This window comes from Sorex araneus, chromosome 3, assembly GCF_027595985.1.
Source record: "Sorex araneus isolate mSorAra2 chromosome 3, mSorAra2.pri, whole genome shotgun sequence".
Lineage (NCBI taxonomy): Eukaryota > Metazoa > Chordata > Mammalia > Eulipotyphla > Soricidae > Sorex > Sorex araneus.
This window is the reverse complement of record NC_073304.1, coordinates 93,844,052-93,863,478: the sequence shown is the minus strand read 5'-3', so window position 1 is coordinate 93,863,478 and position 19,427 is coordinate 93,844,052. Positions and strand designations below refer to the sequence as shown.

Here is a 19,427-nt window from a genome sequence, read left to right as displayed (position 1 = left end):
GGGTTGAGATCTGAACCAGACTAAGCATGTGTACCCGTGGCTCAGCCTATTGAGCTATCTCTGGGGCCCCAACTATTTTTTATCTTAGTGACCAACCTTCTAGCTGTGTGACAGGCAAACATTTGATTACCAAACGTCTGCTCTGCTTTCTCTTCCTCTGCGTTAAAGACCCAGGCCACCAGCTCAGCCCTGTGCTTGGGATGGCTTAGGTACTTCAGTTGGCCCAACTGACCCTTAAGTTTTCTGCTGTTGAGCTCCTTAGCTCACATGTGTATGTAGTGAATGTGCTTTTCTGCTAGGAGTCTGTATGCTATCAATGTACTTATTAGATCAGTCGGAAGAGCCTTGAGGAGAAGGCGGAGTGATAGCATGGTGGGCACAGTGGCTGCCTTGCAAGCAGCTGGCCCGAGTTCAATCCCTGGTATCTGATATAGTCTCCCGAGCCTGCCAGGAGTGATCCCTGAGCACTGAGCCGGGAGTAAGCTCTGAAAACCACCAAAACAAAATAAAAAAGAATCTTGAGAGCTGAAAAAAAATTTTTTCCTTTCCTTCATTGAGTATGTTGGTGGGTTTTAGGGGATAAACTCACCGCACACGTGTACTGTTGTCTATTCTATCTCTAACACAAATTTAGGATATTTTATTATAGTGGAGATATTATATTATAGTTGAGCCTCATCAGGAGTGATCCCTGGGCACAGAGCCGAGAGCAAGCCCTGAGCGCTACTGGGTGTGATCCCAAAATAAAAAATAAAATATTGAGCAATTTTATTATTATAGGTCTGGTTACACACTTGAACTACTGTTAATTTTATGGTTTTGATGTACACATTTGCCACCCCTCACCTCCCCCAAAGTTTCCAAGACTCTTCACCAGTGTGTCCTAGTACTGGGGACCCCTTTGTGGCTCCCTTCATGCTCTCCACCACTTTCCTTCTGACTTGTTACTCCCAGTTCTATAATCCAGAGCCTTGGGTTTATTATGTGATACTGTCCATTCTATACTAAGATTCTTTTATTAATGTTATTATTATTATTATTCTGTTAAGATGGTGTCCATATCCTGCCATTATTCAGGAGTCAACTCTATCACTGTATCACTGTCATCCCATCGCTCTCGATTTGCTCGAGCGGGCACCAGTAACATCTGCAATATGAGACTTGTTGTTACTGTTTTTGGCATATTGAATATGCCATGGGTAGCTTGCCAGGCTCTGCCATGGGGGAGAGTAGCTTGGTAGCTTGCAGGGCTTTCTGTGAGAGACAGAGGAATTAAACCTGGGTCGGCCGCGTGCAAGGCAAATGCCCTAATCGCTGTGCTATCACTCCAGCCCCAGAAGTCAGCTATATGACAATTTTGCTCCTAATATTTCCTGCTATGATGATGCAGGAGCCAGAGAGTTAGGCTGTATATGTTCAAATGTATATTGCCATTATGAAGATTCCAGATTTATTTCATGAATGAATCTGAGGCGTCGGGAGAAGCTGTTGTATTCTGGTGTCAGTGATAGTCTGTCCTGTGCCAGGCTGAGGGAGGCACATAGCAGGGTCATTGCTCGGTCTCTCTGAGTCCCTATCCCCCATCTGCCACCCCTCCCTTTCAGGCTCCGCACAACCTCCCAGATCTCACCGATACAGCCTCAAAGTGGGGCTAGTGATTACTTCCTACCTTTTTTCTAGAATCGGCAGATACTGCATAACACGAAAGGGCTGCTTCTTTTTGCCTCCATGCGACACAAATCCTCCTTGTTAGAAAGGTGACTAGGTAGGTGATTTTATTTCTTTTTTCAGTCTGCTCATATTGATGGGCTCTCTTGTGCGCTCTCTCCCTTCCTTTCCTTTCCTTTCTCATTCCTCCCTCCCTTCCTCCCTCCCTTCCTTCCTTCCTTCCTTCCTTCCTTCCTTCCTTCCTTCCTTCCTTCCTTCCTTCCTTCCTTCCTTCCTTCCTTCCTTCCTTCCTTCCTTCTCTGTTTTTGGGTCATTTCTGGATGTGTTCAGAGCTTACTCTTGCCTCTGTGCTAAGGGATCACACCTGGTAATACTCAGGGGACCGTGTGGGATGCCAGGGTCAATTGCATGCAAGTATGCCTTAACCCCTATACTATATTGCTGGCCTCAATCTTTTTTAAAAAAATTTTTATCAGTGAATCACCGTGAGGTACAGTTACAAACCTATGAACTTTCATGTTGGCATTTCAGTCATATAGTGATCGTTTACCTACCCGTCCACCAGTGCCCATTCTTCTCCACCAGTGTTCCCAGTATCCCTCCCACCACCCCAGCCTCATTCCCCACCACTCCACCCTCTACCTCTGCGGCAGGGCATTCCCTTTTGTTCTTCTTTTGGGTGCTGTAGTTTGCAATAGAGGTATTGAGTGGCCATCGTGTTCGGTCTACAGTCTACTTTCAGCACGCATCTTTCAACCCGAATAGGTCCTCCCAAAATTCTCTACTTGGTGTTTCCTTCTCTAGCTCAGCTGCCTTTCCCCCCACCAGCATGTGAGGGACTCAATCTATTTATGTGCAAACGTTTAAAACACAGCCATGGAGATAATATAAAGGGCTAGAACACCTGTGTGCCTGCAGAGGCCCCAGTTGCCACCCTTGGCAATGCAAGGTCCACTGAGCCTGTCTGGATAAAGCCTTGGTGGTCCCCAGCCTCTCAGGGCTAACCAGAAGAATAAAACTTCAGTCCCTCACAGCCAACCTGAGAATTGCTGATAATTTCTGGAAGTGGCCCCCAAACCCTCTGAGCACTGCCTGGGAGAACCCCCTCCCACCAAAGAACATTAGAAAAGATTATGGGGGGGGTGGTCATAGAGATGGCCCCTGGATCTCACTCAGGAGCCGTAGGTTTGATGCTCGATACCTCAGGAACCCTAGGTATGTACCCCACACTGAAAAAAAGAAAAAAATAATGTCTCATTTATTAGGTTTCTTTGGTTGTATTCTTTGGAGCAGTGATTTTTTTTCCCCCTGAGCCATTAGTCCTTCAGGTGTTGCTATTTAACGGGTAAGTATTTTCCCCCATTGAGAGAGCTTATAAATGTCTTGATCTGTCAAGTTGATGGGAAGTCCCAGGGAAATGTGGTAGCATGCCCAGGTGAAATTAAAGCGAGGCATTCACAGCTCCAGTCTCATTAATTCCTGGCTCAAAAAGATCAGGCCCTGGGGATGAAGTTGGCATACGCTGGTCCAGAACGGACATTCCAGAGAGAAGCTCTGTTAAGGATGTGAGTCACTGACTTGAACGAGGTAGATAGCTGACAAAGGTTTTCAAAGTTGAACCGAAGATGATTATTAGACTTAGATTATTTAGCACTTCCACATGAAGGGGCTGTGTCAGAGACTATTTCCATTACCTTATCTTGGGTTTTTTTTTTCTTTTTGGGTCACACCTGACTCTGCACAGGGGTTACTCCTGGCTCTGCACTCAGGAATTATCCCTGGCGGTGCTCAGGGGACCATATGGGATGCTGGGAATCGAACCCGGGTCGGCCACGTGCAAGGCAAACACCCTACCCGCTGTGCTATCACTCCAGCCCCACCATGTCTTGGTTTTTGTTTGGGGGCCACACCCAGCAGTGCTTGAGGGCTCCTCCAGACAGTGCTCAGCGAGGGCGTGATGGGGCTCAGGAACTGTGTAGAGCCAGAGGTTGAATCCAGGCCCCCTGCATGCAGAGCATATGCTCAGCCCTTTGGCTAACTCTTCGACCCCAACTTTCACTATCTTTGGTGAAAATAAAATAAAATTGTGTTTTGGAGAAGTTTATGAAACTGTCTCAGCCTGAAGGACATGGCATGAACCTGAGATGTTGTTTCCTGTTTTGAACTGAGTTGCCCTGAAGACCTCCCCAGTGTAAAAAGGAAGGCCACATCTAACTTTTCATCTGGCTCCAGACACATATTTGTGAAATATACTCATGTTTGGGTTTTGTTTTGTTTTGATTTTTTTTTCATTAGTGAATCACCATGAGGTACAGTTACAGACTTACAAACTTTCAGGCTTGTGTTTTGTTTTGATTTGGGGGCCACACCTGGCAGTGCTCAGGGCTTCCTGTGAGCACTGTGCTCAGGGTTCACTGCTGACAGGGTTCGAAGGACGATGGGGTGCTGGAGATCGAACCCAGGTCAGCCATGTGCAAGGTAAGTGTCCTACACACTGTGCTATTTCAACAGCCCTTCTTTCTGCTTTTGTTTTCTGAGCCACACCCATTGGTGCTCAGGGGCTATTCTTGGCTTGGTGCTTAGGGGTCACTCCTCGTAGTTCTTGGGGGGACCTTGTGGTACTGGGGATTGAACCTGGGACTTCTGTGTGCAAAGCATGTACTCTGCTCTGTGGACTCATCTGTCTGGCCCAGATACTTATTCCTTTTCAGGCCAGTGTTACCTAAAACAGATTCACAGAGCAGTTTATTGTGGCTGATCTTTTGTGTGTTTAATCTCCTCATCCACAAACCACTATTTATTTACTTGGGTTTTGGACACCTGTCATGGCCCAGAGATCACTGCTGGCTCTGTGCTCAGGGGACGTGATTGCTGGGGCTGGAATTCAAACCAGTATAACCACTGTAGCTGTTTGCAGGCAGCTCTCTTAACCTCTGTGGTACCTCTCCAGTGCCCACAAATCATTTTTGGCTCTTACCATCTTCTGTTTTACCTCCATGCAACCTATATTTTCAGGGAATGTGCCATATCAATCTACTATTTAATTATCTCGGTTCCTTCTTCTGATGACAGTGTGAGTCAGTTCCAAAGGCAAGCTCATTTGTTCCTTCAATAAACATCATTGAGTAACATTGTTCTCAAGGAGTGTCCACTCCGAGAGAGGAAATAATCGCATAAATAATTATACATAGTACACAAACCATTTAAGGCAGGACGTGATACAACAAGATAGAGACATTTCCAGGAGGATCCTTCTCATCCCGGAAATAAAGGAAATGAGCCCCAAGACCGGAAGGGCCTGCTAAGTAGGAAGAGCTGCAGGAGCAACGTTGGGGAGCTAGGAGGGCAGAGAACACATTGGGAGCAGGCAGCAAGCCAGCACTGCATTGAGGCTGAGAGAAGTGCATGCCCAGTGTCCATTTGGAATAGCAACAATAAACACAGACTTGCTACAGACAAGAGTATTCTAAGCAGTCCAAGCAGAGGACAAAACAAAGAAAGCAAATAAACACAGAGTATTTTTTTCTACTCTTCTTTATTAAACTATTTATTAATTGGGCAGTGTCCCATCTAACAAATGGCAAGAGACTGCCAATACATAGCATTTCAGATGAAAATAAGTGCTGTGAAGAAAAAAGCTAGGATGGGAAAAAGAATTTATGGATGGGTGACATCCGTATTATTTAAAACAAATTTTGTGGGGACTGGAACAAGAGTCCAGTGGGGTGTGCATTTGCCTTGTATGTGGCCGAACTTGGTTCAATCCCCAGCTTCCCATCTGGTCCCTTTGAACTTCACCAGAAGAGATTTCTGAGAGCAGAGCCAGGAATAACTTCTGAGCATCCTGGATGTGGCCCCAAACCAAAAAGCTATTTTCCGTGGTTTGAGACCATACTCCATGGTACTTCTGGCTCTGTGCTCAGAATTCCCTCTGACAAATGCTCAGAGGACAGAACCAGAGCCTGCGGCAGGATCTCTGCCATCTCTCAGGTAGCCTGGGAAAGTCACACTCCAGTGGCTGCCTACAGTAAGGACTGGAGTCCTGTGCACTCTTGTAACCAGGAAGAGGGCTCCTGAGGTGGAAACGATGAGGACAATGGCCTGCAGGCAGGAACAGTGTTAGAACTGATAAGAACAGCCCAAGGGGAGCCCTGAGGCTGAAACTGTGAGGGGGAAGAATTGGGACCCGGCTCAGAGTCAAAGGTTCCTCTCAGGACTTGGGCTTTTTCTTTGAGAGGGAAAGCTCCACTGGAGAGTTTGAAGAGTCCAAGGACAAAATCTTTAGGATAGTTTGATGATTACTGGGGCTGATGGAGAGACCATTTGCCTCAGAGATTCTGAACCAGTTGAAGGTGGGGTTTAAGTGCTTACAGGTGACCTGGCTGGAGAGACAGCTCAATGCTGAGTGCCTGCTTTGCAAGCAGGAGGCCCAGATTCAAACTTGGCCGCCCCATGACATCCCCCTCCTCCCTCACAGCTCTGCCAGGAGCAGCCCTTGAGCACAGAGTTTGGAATAACCTTCCCATCCCGCCAAAAAAGTGACTTTCAATGACACATGGGCTGTAAAACTTTAAAATGAAGTTCTTGACTTAGTCTAGCAGTGATCTTTCCATTATACCACTGATATTATTAATGAGACCTTCCTTTCCTCGTCAGTTTGCCACTCGTATATAGAAATTTTCGCGCAGATACTCTAAGTACTCGAGCAATTGAGGGAGGGGGTGGTGACTCGGGTCATCCCTGGTGGTGCATGACTGTTACTCCTGGAGAGTAATGCTCAGGGACTGATCCTGGCAGTGCTTGGGGGACGAAGTGGTGCCAAGCTTCCTCCATAACATATGCTTCAGCTGCCTGAGCTATATCTGGGGCCCACTTGAGCAACTTTGGTTAATACTACATTTATGCAGCTTTCATTCCTTAGTCTGTCACTTTAACCATCTTCTTACCATTTGATCGTATTATCCTGGGGAGGAAAAAGGAGGTATAAAGAAATATTCAAGTTAAGCTAAATTATTTAGCCACTTTCTGATATTCAGCTTGACCTTCAGTGTTGGCCTTTGGGAGGTCAAATGATTAAATCCCTATTTCACTTCTGGCAACTAAATTTAGGATGGCTCTCCCATCAGGCTATTTTTCTGGGGTAAGCAACATGATTGTGTTAGAGTCATTGAGCGTCTATAAATAGGTACTTTCAAATATAGGTAAATTATTTAGAGTGCTATGTTTTTAAATCAGTTAATGATTTTTGAAAAAAATCTAATTTTTTGTTGTTTTTAGGACATACTTACTGGTGAACAAGGGCTACTCTCAGCTCTTTGCTTGGAGGATTGTCCCCAGCAATGCTTGGGGTGTCAGAGAGTGTCAAGCATCCCCCAGACCTCCTCTGTCAAGCACGCATTGTAGCTCTTTGAGCTCTCTGCCTGGACCTCAATTAATAGTTTAACTATATAATACATTGCAGTGATAATGGTGGCTGTGAAAGCTGTTAATTTTATATAAAAACTTATTGAGAACTTTGAAATATCTATATAGATAGGACAATTGTTGGAGATGAATGCAATTGCAAGAAAGGTTGGCTAGGTAAGTTTAGGAAGTAAGAGGCTTTTGAGTCACAAATGTGGATAAAGGGCAAGCAGAAATAAACACAGAGGAACAATTACAATTCTACATGAATGTAATGATCACATGAATGTAATGAATATAAAAATATTCACAAAACATCTTCAGAGTACAGGCTTTAAGTCCAGAAATGTAGGACAGGAGTTAAGGCACCTGCTTTGCATCCTGCCAATCCCAGTTTAAATCTCCAACATTGTATATAGTCTCCTGAGCACTGCCAGGAGTTAATCCTGAACAAAGAACCAGGAATAACTCCTCAGTGCTGCCAGGTGTGGCCTTTAAACTAAAATAAAGATATATTCTTTTTTTTTTTTTTTTTGCTTTTTGGGTCACACCTGACAATGCACAGGGGTTACTCCTGGTTCTGAACTCAGGAATTACTCCTGGCAGTGCTCAGGGGACCATATGGGATGCTGGGAATTGAACCCGGGTCGACCGCGTGCAAAGCAAACGCCCTACCCGCTGTGCTATCACTCCAGCCCCTAAAGATATATTCTTAAAAGAGTAGAAATATCAAGGCTGGTGCAGTTCATGGGCTGAGCATATGCTTTGCACACAGGAGTTTTAGGTTCAATTCCTGACACCATGTGGTACTTTGAGCACCACCAAGAAGAACCCCTGAGCCCAGAACTTGGAGGAACCCCTGAACACCACCAGGTGTAGCTTCCAACCCTAAGCAAAAAAGCGAGTACATCATTCAGTTTCTAGAGGGCCTCAGTGAAATGAACCATTTTGAGATAAATGACATTTCACAGCGGTCAGTTCCCATTGGAAATGAAGGGAGGTGAATGGCAGGTGGTGGCATCACTCTCCAAAGTTCCATCCATCCGCAGAGTCAGCAAAGATCTCTTGCTCCTCATCTCATGTTATTTGAAACTGGTCTTTTAGGCAAACTAGTGTACAGTGTCGGCTACAGGAACAGGCAGGAACTGTGATGCTGAGAAATTGATCTTGCTTCATTTTAAACTTTTACATGTTGGACTATTAAACTTTTCTCTTTTTTTCTTTGGTTTCCCTGCTTTTTGGGTTACACCCAGTGATGCTCAGGGGTTACTCCTGGCTTTGCACTCAGGAATCACTCCTGGCGGTGCTCAGGGGACCATGTGGGATGCTGGGAATCGAACCTGACTATTAAACTTTTATATTCTCTCTCTCTCTCTCTCTCTCTCTCTCTCTCTCTCTCTCTCTTTGGTGTGCGGGGACACCCAGCAGTGTTCAGGGATTAATTATTTCTGGTTCCACACACAGAAATCATTCCTAGTGGTGCTGTGGGGAATCATATGGGATACTGGGGATCCAACCCTGGTCTACTACATGCAAGACAAGTGTCTTATCTGCTATACCATCACTCCAGTCCCAAATAAAACGTTTTTGTTTAAAAAAATTTTTTTTTAATTTTGGGAAGAAAGGGGTCTCTCCTGGGAAATGGGGCTGTTGCCAGAGATTCTCAGTTGACCAGACTGGCAGTTCAACGAGGGCCTAGCAGGGAGGTGGTGCTTGGGCCCTGTAGTATTGGGGGATGACCAAGTCACTCCAGCAGTGCTTGAGGTCTCCAGGGCTGCATCTTGTGGTGCTCAAGGGACTACGTGATGCTCAGAGTGGAACTGAGGTTCATAATGGGATTGGCCATATATAAAACATGCACTATACTGTACTATATCTCCAGCTCCCTAAAATCTTTTAGGATGGTCCACCGAGCACTGCCGGGTATAATTCCTGAGTGGAGAGCCAGGAGTGACCCCTGTGCATCGCCAGGTGTGACCCAAAAAGCAAAAAAAAAAAAATAATAATTAATTAAGTTAAATCCAAACTCCTTTTATTGTGACCCATGCATTTCTGAGGGCAAATGTGTGAGCTCTGTAACCTTCTGTGTGACCCTCAACCAGGACCACAGTAAATATGCTAGTTCCACAGCTAGATTTATGTATTGTGTGGGTGTATGTGAGGCACCACACACCATATTCCTTGAGCTGTGGGGCTTTCGCTTGTGCATGCCTATCATCACACTGTATTTGGGGGGGTGTGTTTGAACCCCATCCAGCCATGTTCAGCAGAATATTCCTGGCTCTGTGCTTTGAAGTGACTCCTGAAGACTGCCAGTGACTCTGTGCTCTGGGGGACTATATGCAGTGTTGGGGATCAAACTTGGGTCTATCGTGTGTGAGGCACGGTCACTGTCATCCCGTTGCTCATTGATTTGCTCGAGCGGGCACCAGTAACGTCTTCATTGTGAGATTTGTTGTTACTGTGTTTGTCAAATTGATACGCCATGGGTAGCTTGCCAGGCTCTGCTGTGTGGACGGGATATTCTCCGTAGTTTGCCGGGCTCTCCTAGAGGGGCAGAGGAATTGAACCCCGGGTTGACTTAGAGCAAGGCAAATACCCTACCTGCTGTGCTATTGCTCCAGCCCCCATGTGCAAGGTAAAGTGCCGTAATCCCTGTACTACTCCCACACATCATACTGTATCTGTTTATTGAGTTACCTGGATTAAATGGTAAATTTCATGAGAGTAGAGACTCTGTCTTATTTACTATTGTATTCTTATTGCTTAGACCAATTCTTGGCAAACAACCGGTGCTACACAAATATTTGTTATGTAAATGAACATGTAAGACCATATTTAGGGAGGATACTGTCTCACTTGGCTGGGTCCCTAAAGGACGACCCATTAGCTTTCAGTCCTCAAGCAGGATGTTAGTCTACCATGCAAAATATGCTAAGAAGTTTGAGGCCTTGAATTAATCATCACTCATAGGTCGCAGAAGGTGGGGAGGGAGGATAAAGACTTCGGGAGACTCGAGAGCATTGGAGATGGACACCTGATAGCTACCCACACCTCCCAGAGGACAGAAAGGGGATGCTTCCTCTTACCTTAGGTGAGGTGAGAGGAGCACTAGGGGAAACACTGGGAGAACTTGATACATGTCTTCTGGAGCCCAGGGAAATACAGAGCCCTGGGATCTGATACTGTTTTGAGAGAGCCAAAGACAGACTAGAGACACAGAGAGAGAAAATGGGAGTACGCTGGTCTATGGAGACATGAGGCTTTCCCAGGGGAAAGAGCACCGTTCCCTCTGTTCTGTGCAAGGAAGAAAATGGATTGATGGGCCAGTAGAAGGATGGCTAGATGGATAGCTATGAGTTACCGCTATCAAGTGGAGTAAACTGTGTTCACAGATTGGGGGATAGAGAATTTTGCCCGAGGGCTGTGGATGTGCCTCAGCAGTGGAGCACTTGGCTCATTCACATGCAGGAGACCTGGGTTTGATTCCTGATACCGAACCCTAAAAGGAAAAAAAAGGAAAAGAGGAAAGAAGGAAGGAAGGAAGGAAGGAAGGAAGGAAGGAAGGAAGGAAGGAAGGAAGGAAGGAAGGAAGGAAAAAAGGAAGGAAGGAAGGTGAAAAAGAGGGGAAAGAGAACTGTATTCAAAAACCACTGAAAAAGGATGCCAGCTAAAAAGTCTGTCGGCAGAAACACCATTTACACTTCTATGTTCGTTGCAGCACTATTCACAATAGCCCAGAATCTGGAAACATCCCAAGTGCCTGAGAACAGATGACTGGATAAAGAAACTATGATACATCTACACAATGGAATATGATGCAGCCACTAGGAAAAATGAAGTCATGAAATTTGTTTATGAACGGATTATCTTGGCAGAGATTTAGCTTACATAGATCTGTGCATTGGATAGCACCAAAGTTCAATATTTCTAGTGTTTTTAAAAATTTGGTTTAATTTTGTACATGTATAAGTCTTAAACATTTGTCTGTTGAATATTGACAAGCTCAGGATCATCAAACTGCCCACTTTCATGATCGGCAGGTAGCGTTGCCTCCTACCTCACTGAGTAAGAGAAGCCAGTAGACAGACACTTCCCCAATCAAAGTATCTAGTCATACTAACCTTTCTTCCTGTTACACTGGGCATGTCCCTAAATGTCTCTACTCCCAATACAGGCCAATTTCCTTTTCTAGGTTTTTTTTCCCCCTGCATTTTTGAGTCACACTTAGTGGTGGTCAGAGGCCACTCCTGGTGTGTACTTGGGGGATCATGTGGCACTAGGGTGGGAACTAGGATCAAAATACCTCTAAAGCAGGGGCTGGAGTGATAGCATAGCAGGTAAGGCATTTGCTTTGCACGCGGCCTACCCGGGTTCGATTCCCAGCATCCCATATGGTTCGCTAGGGGTGATTCCTGAGTGCAGAGCCAGGAGTGACCCCTGTGCCTTGCTGGGTGTGACCCAAAACAAAACAAAAAAACCAAAAAAAAACAAAAAACAAAAACAAAAAAACAACCTCTAAAGCAAGTGGTTTAAGCACTGCATCTCTCCAGTCACTGTTTCTATTCTTTTGGGGGGTGAGGGGGATGGAATGTGGGCTTCATCCAGAGCCCAGAATCAGGGGAGAGGGACTACTCCTAGCTCCATATGACTAGGAAGCCATGTGGAGTTAGGGATGGGACTTAGGCCCCCAGTTGCAAAGCGTGCTGCCTAGCCCTTTGAGCCATCTCCCCGCCCTTCCTCTGGTTTTTGTTGTCCTCAAGCCTGCTGAGAGACCTTGCTGCTTCTACTGAATTTTCCCTCTCATCCTGTAGTCTCATTGTTTTTCTTTTTTTCTTTTTTATTTTTTGGTCACACCTGGTGATACACAGGGGTTACTCCTGGCTCATGCACTCAGGAATTACTCCTGGTGGTGCTCAGGGAACCATATGGGATGCTGGGAATCAAACCCGGGTTGGCTATTCTTTTTTTTTTTTTTAATTTTAATTGGGCTGTGCTTTGTGTGGTCTCTTATGAAAGAATTTGATTCTCTTACCTCAGCATTCTCACACATGCCAGTTCTGATTCTCGGAACAAACTTCCTACTTCTCCTTTATTGATCATAATCCCTAATCTCCCTTTAGGTCTGTGTTTATTTTTACTTTTCGGTTTTTGGGTCCCCTCTGGAAGTGCGCAGGGATGTTTCTAGTTGGGTCCTGGAACCACACATGGACCTGGGAATAGAACTCTTTTGCTATGTGCAAGGCAAGTACCTTACCCGCTGTACTATCTTTCCGACCCCAAGTCTCTGTTTAGGTGCAACTTACTTAGATATGACTTCCCTGGTCTCCCATCCCACACTATAGCAGAGCTAACTGAACTTCCTTTTGCATAATACTTAATTCACCTTAATTTGTTTGTTCTGTATGTCTTGCCCATAAGACAAACATGGTCGGGGCCCACATAGTATCTTGTTAATTGTCCAGTACTTAGCATAGTACCTTGGCACATGAGTATTTTTTGTTGAACAAATAATTAAAATACAATATTATCTATAAGATGAAGTACTTTTTTAACTTTTAAAAAATACAGTATTTTGAGGGTTGGAGCAATAGCACAGTGGGTAGGGTGTTTGCCTTGCACATGGCCGATCTGGGTTTGATTCCCAGTATCCCATATGGTTCCCTGAGCACCACCAGGGGTGATTCCTGAGTGCAGAGCCAGGAGTAACCCCTATGCATCACCGGGTGTGACCCAAAAAAGCAAAAAAAAAAAAAAAAAAAAACCACCACCAAAAACCAAAAAACAGTGTTTTAAAATGTCTTTTCTTTTTGGATTTAAAAAGTAATGCTATTCTGAAACCTTCATAAATTTGTGTTAGTAAATAAAAAAGACACTGTGATAATTTAAAATAATTTCTTATATGTTTATTCTTTTTTTTTTTTTTTTTTTTTGCTTTTTGGGTCACACCTGGCGATGCACAGGGGTTACTCCTGGCTCTGCACTCAGGAATTACCCCTGGCGGTGCTCAGGGAACCATATGGGATGCTGGGATTTGAACCTGGGTTGGCCGCGTGCAAGGCAAACGCCCTACCCGCTGTGCTATCACTCCAGCCCCTTATATGTTTATTCTTAAAATTAAACGTCTTAGGCATGGAAGGTTCTTTTTTTTTTTTTTTTTTTTTCTTTTTGGGTCACACCCGGCAATGCTCAAGGGTTACTCCTGGCCCTGCATGCAGAAATTATTCCTGGTGGTGCTCAGGGGGACCACATGAGATGCTGGGAATTGAACCTGGGTCAGCTGCGTGCAAGGCAGATGCCCCACACACTGTGCTATCGCTTCAGCCCCAGCATAGAAGATTCTTGATAAAAACTATGTCATAGTTATGAAAGCCCAGAAATGTGAAAAGATCCACATTTTCTCAGGGCATCCCTTAGGGAAATAAAAAGTAAACCAAACTACTATAGCATTTTTATGGCTGCATTATTACTGTATATGATGTATCATTTTACTCATATGGGAGGATCACACGAATAAAAACCACCAGTGTGGAGATATTCTGAAAATTCAGAGCTCTTTTATCTTTCGATAACAGAGAACAATCATCTGTTAGTTTACATAACTACATCTTATAAATAGCTCCATTTTTCTAAGCAAATTTAAATTCATTCATTATTCAATGATAGGAATTTGAGCCCTAACAATGTATGGGTGCCTCATTCATGTAGCATTTATATATCATATGTGTGTGTGTATAATATTTGAGGCAGAAGAGTTAGTAAAACTAAATAAATGAGAGATCACTATATACAAGTATAACTGTTTCTTCTTTCAAACATTCAGTCAAGCTGAATATGGTATTTTCGTTGTTGTTTGGTTTTGGGGCCACACTCAGCAGTGGTAGGGCCTGGGTGTAATTTCCTAGCACTGTGCTGGGCAGTTGCTGGAAGGAGGGCAGGGACCCCTAATAGAACTTGGGCCTCTGGCTCCTTTATATATATGTTATTGACAATATCGCTGCCTATACCAGATCAAAACTATCTGCTGCTGGAGAGCTAGTACAGGGGTTAAGGCACTAGCCAGGTGGTTCACCCCAGGTTCATCCCTACTTTGAATATGGTTCCCTTCTCCCCACAAGCACTGCCAGGAGTGATCCCCAGCACAGAACCAGGAATGATTCCTGAGCACAGAGCCTGTGGGCCCTTCTCTCATCCCCCCAGTGCCCATACAGTATCAACATAAGAACATTTTAGAGCTTCACAAACCATGAGGAGTCTTGTTCAAATAAAACCACACCAACATTCTAGACTTACTGAAAAGGTAGTTCAGTTTCCACAGATGTCTCTAAAAGCATGACAAAGCAATTTTTAAAAATGATTTTCTTCCAGCTGTCAGTTACCTGCGCAAAACCTTCCTCCCCCCAGTCATCTCTGTTCTCTTCCTTCTCTTCCTCCACTTATGCCGGATCTAGCTTTTATAGCTTTTCATTTTCCTTCCTAGTCTCGGAGCTGACCCTGGAACTTCTGGGGAGTGGGTTTGTGTTGGATATACCTGTCAGTCTGTCTGTTGAATACTCTTTGCTAACCAAGTGTCCAGTTTCGTGGGCATCTCTTTCCTCAAAGACCTAATGAGCTGGAGAAAAGGAATCAGTAAGTACAGCTGGGGAAGACATCAGAATGTGTAATTACCTGCTGGGCGGTATGACACAGACTCTAGGTGAAATGAAGGGTTAGGAACTAGGTGAGCTCGGCTTGGAGGTGAGTCTAGATGTGACCCAGTCCGGGCCTGGCAATGAGCTCCTTGGCATGTGTGCAGTCTCCTGACTCGTTCCCTCTCCGGTGGCCAATGTGTGGTGTCCCCCCTTCTAAACGGGTTTACCAGGAAGGATCCACAGGCACAGTGGGCAGCTAAAACTTTTCCAACATCGCTAAGGGCTGGGATCATAAAGCAATGACTCAGTTTGCCTCCAGGTGTCCCGAACACTCCTGCAGTTTGAAAGTCCAGAGGGCCAGCCGAGTGTCCTTCCAAGCAGCTCTGTGCAGTGGCAAGCCCCTACTCCCTGGCCTTTGCACTGGGTGGATTGGCGGGCCCGGGGAAGCCGTGGCCCCGCGGCCGCCCGCACTCGCCCCGCCCCCTGGCCTCGAGGCCCCGCCCCCTCGGCCGGCCCTTCCGCGCGCCTCCATTTCCGAGTACGCCTGCCGCCTATTTAGGCCCTCCTCGGCTTCCGTCCCAGATGATCCCTCCCCGAGCCTGCCGCCGCCGCCGCCGCCGCCGCCGCCTCCTCCTCCTCCATCTCCCGGCGCTGGAGCCGCCTCCTCGGCCAGTGGCGTAGCCCGGACTCGGCGGCGGGCAGCGACGGCGAGGGGCGGAGGTCCGAGCCCGGGGTTAGCCGAGCGGGGGGCCATGGAGAAAGCGGCCCGAGGCGCTCTCCACCGGGACTAGCGTGAGCCCGCCGCGGCTGCCGGCGCCATGGACCGAGCCCCCGCAGAGCAGGTACGCGGGGTCGGGCTGGGCCGGCCGGGCCGGGCGCCGGGGGGTCGCCGGCTGCTGCGTCTCCGAGCGGGGGCCCGCCGGACCCGAGGGTTCGGGTTCCTCGGCGGGGGGGGCGTCCATCGCGCCCCTCTCCCCACCCCGGCCCCGGAACCTCTCCCGGCGCCTACTCGCGTGCATTGTTCCAGATGCTGCCTCAAGCTCGGGGGCTTCCCCACCCCACCCCCCAGCTCCTGGCTGCCCCCGGCACCCGCCCACCCCGGGCCGCGGTGGGGGTGGGGGGCGGACGACTCGCGTCTGCGCCTCTTCTCTGCCTCGCTGAAAGGGGGCCCGAAGTCTCACAAGTTGTCCTCGCTCACCCGAGAGGTTTATAACTTCCAGTGCATCCCCCCCCCCCCCCCGGCACCCCACACCCCGGTCACCCCCACCCCCACCCCCTGCAGCTCTGGAATGTGTTTTCAAGGTGGAACGGGTCCGGAAGGCTTCTCACCCAGAAAGACGGTCGGAGGATGTGGGGTAGCTGCTGATGCAGGGACGCGGGGCGGCAGGGGCAACGCCAGGGCTTGCCTTCTATTTTATCATTTATTTATTTATTGGAGCCGTGCATTCTGTTAAGCGGAGCTTTATTTATTTATTTATTTATTTTTTTGCCGGGGTTTGAAATGCTTCAGTTTCCACTCGGCCCTTCTCACCAAGATTTTAGCAAAAACCCAAACTGTTTTTCGAAGAATCGAGATGATGTTTTTCTTTTCTTCTTCTTCTTCTTCTTCTTTTTTTTTTTTTAAAGGGATAGGGCCTGAAGCACGAGTTTTATTTCCGAGTCAGTTTTCCGAGTCACAAAATGGTCCCACGGAGTGTTCCCGTTTTGTTTTTTCACGTTTGCATCGGATTCTTGATTGTCCGTGCTGGCGGAGCCTGGGAGGCCAGGGGTGCTGCTGCGTAGAAATAAAGTCCTCGCCCCCCCTCGTTCCCCCCACCCCCCCAGTCCCTGCCCAAGTTTTAGCATTTTCCGTTCTTGGGATCTCTAAAATGAACTAGTTCATTGGATGAAATCGAAGTTGTTTCACTGTTCCGTCCCCCCCCCTCCCCAGTTGCAGGCCTTACCCAGTGGTGAACTAGGCAAATAGATCAAGGAAAATTTGCTGAATTATTTTGCCAATGGATGCTTTGCCCCTAGTTAAATGAGACAAGATCCCCAGATTTCTGGAGTTGTGCATATCTCGCGAGTACCTTTTGATTTTTTTTTTTTTTTTTTTACGGGGGTTGTGGGGGGTGGGGGACCGGCAAAGTGCAGCTTCCTTGTTGTGTATGTTTGTTTTCGCAGAAGCTTTTTTTCTATGTGAGTAGGAACTGGGAACGGGATTGAGTTTTTCTGAACCCTGGCATGGATTTACCAAAACGAAAGTAGCTGAAGTCTTTGGTAAACATATACAGACTTTAGCTGTTGGCTGTGAACCCGAGCGTTCTGTATACGATTATGTACCCAATTGGACAAAAACCGTTTTTGAAGTCAGGAATCAAAAACGCCCACTTGGCCAAGCCCGACAGCCAAATTGGAAATAGTTTTGAACGATTTTCTTGTTGCGTGTCTCTAATGAAAGGGTTAAGCATTTCAGTCCTTGAGGATGTCAGAACTGTAACCAGTAGTGCAGCCATATGTATACTTATGACCCCTTTCATCCTAGGGGAAAGATAATTAACTATTTAGAGGGTAACTTTTTGCACAGCTATTTGTATGATTTCTTTGAACAAATACTCTTGGGTAAATTATTAGAACTAAAGACCTTCTTCCTCCCATCCACAAATGTTAAAATGCTTGTAGAAGTGTGAGGTGTAGGGGGAAAAAATCTCTAAAGGTTTTCAGTGAATTTTTCTCTTTTTTCCCCCTGCACCTGTAACTTGCCTTTTTCCCCCAGCTAATCTTAGGTGAGGGAATAATTTGAGCCACTTTCCCTTTTGCAACACTGGGAAAATGGAGTTACTGTAGGTACTTCATACTATAGTGAATTAATTTAGAGGCCCCAAAATGATCTGGAAGGAATAATTTGTTTTTATATATATATTAGCACTTTTCTGGTACAAGATTCCCCCCCCTTTTTTTTTTGTCTTGGAAAAAAGGCTGATTAAATTAAATAAAGGGTGGAGGCTAAGCTAGAAAGATTTCATCTTTTGGAGTCCTGGATTATATCCACTTTTTTTTTTTATATGTTTTTTGGTTTTTGAGCCATACCTGGTGATACTCAGGGGTCACTCCTGGCTTTGCACTCAAGAATTACACCTGAAGGTGCGTATGGGATGCATATGGGGACCATATGGGGTGCCAGGGATCAGACCCCGGTCACACACTTGCAAGGCAAACACCCTGCCTATACTGTCGCACTGGCCTTATTTCCACTATTTTGTTACAGCTTTTCCAGTTTATCTGGAACAAAAATATAAAATACCTTTATAGCTAATGAAGTGAACTTAAATAGGTAAAAAGTAGTTTAAGAAGCAGACCTTATTTGTTAAATTTACATTTTTCAAACATGTTTTTTCTCCTTATTTTAACCAATGTTGGTTTGTATTCAGATTTTATGAAAATGCCCAGGGCTTTAAAATTTATGTTTTAAAACTTATGTTTAATTATTGTATTATTGTATTAGTTAGCAATTCACAGAAGTGTGGTTTTAAGATAAAGCAGTACTTAATGCAAACTTTCTGCATTCATCTTAATGAAATTCTTTGGAGAATTGCACAAGTATAACTTAAAATCTGAGCCTTTTTTCTTTGATGGCATTCATACTGCTGTTTTTGAATTACTTGTTTTTAAAAATACGTATCTTTGTATAAAAGAATAAATCGTGTCAATGTTGATCAACGTAGTAAAAGGAAATTAGTTAAATTAATGGGAATATCTTGCTGAAATTGAGCATCTTAATTGCATAATAACTGAAGGACTTTGAACCAGGACAGTATTTCAGGAGTATTGTTTTTCAGCAAGATTGTATTAAATCAAAACAGTTTGCTGAATTTTAGCTGCAAGAGTGAGGTATTCTAAGAAAAAAATTTGACCTAATGCTGTTTTTGGAAGGGATGGCTTCTTTTAAAGTGATGTAAAGGGATGTGAAGATAAAGTCATGAGACACGTTTGTTTATAGGAGACAGAATGTTTCTATTTTAGGAAATTTAGGACAGTTTGATTAAAAAAAAAATAAACTAAGGCCTTAGGAGTGACAACACATTGGAAGTTTACACATTCCATACACCAAAAACAGTAACAAGAAGTCTCACAATGGAGACGTTACCTGTGTCCATGGTGCCCACTCAAGCAAATCACTTGCTAGACAGTGCTACAGTGTATTATTTCACTTGATTTTAATATTTTAGCATATCTTCCCATCATCTGCTTAGGCAACTGCTGTATGAAAGCTAATTCCCTGGCACTTGCATTAGATACATTCTTTTACAAAATTACTGAAATTTTGGATTTGTTTCTATATTTTGGCCACACCTGGCATTATTCAGGATTTCCTGCTGGCTCTGCTCAGGCATTGCTCCTGGTTGGACTTGGGGGGACAATATGTGGTGGCAGGGATTGAGCTCGGGATGGCTGCATGCAGGGCAAAGCACACTACCCCCGTCCATTACTCCGGCCTCATAATTAGTGATATTAAAGACTGGTCTTTAATTCTTAGAAAAACAAACATGTAATACATACAGATGACTTCATGCATAGTTGCTGTTCACTAATAAAGATGCTACAGGATCTAGCTTATAATTCTTTCCTTTAATTTATAAACTTTAACAACCATTGCAAACTAAATATTGTAAATAATCTACTATAAAATTTTTTTCCTTTAGAAATACTGTTGGTGTTTATGGAAACTAAATGGTCTATGAGATT

At 45.2% G+C, this 19,427-nt stretch overlaps 1 protein-coding gene across 2 annotated transcripts in view; it reads left to right on the top strand.

Moving 5' to 3' along the window:
* The first annotated feature begins 15,292 nt into the window (after positions 1–15,292).
* SECISBP2L (SECIS binding protein 2 like) overlaps positions 15,293–19,427 on the top strand; it is a 69,322-nt gene continuing 65,187 nt past the window's right edge. For both annotated transcript variants that reach the window (XM_055130499.1, XM_055130498.1), the window contains exon 1: positions 15,293–15,544. Coding sequence is in view for 1 of the 2 variants with exons in the window: in XM_055130498.1 (XP_054986473.1) it covers positions 15,521–15,544 (24 nt within the window). In the remaining variant the exon portion in view is untranslated. The remainder of the gene's footprint in view (positions 15,545–19,427) is intronic.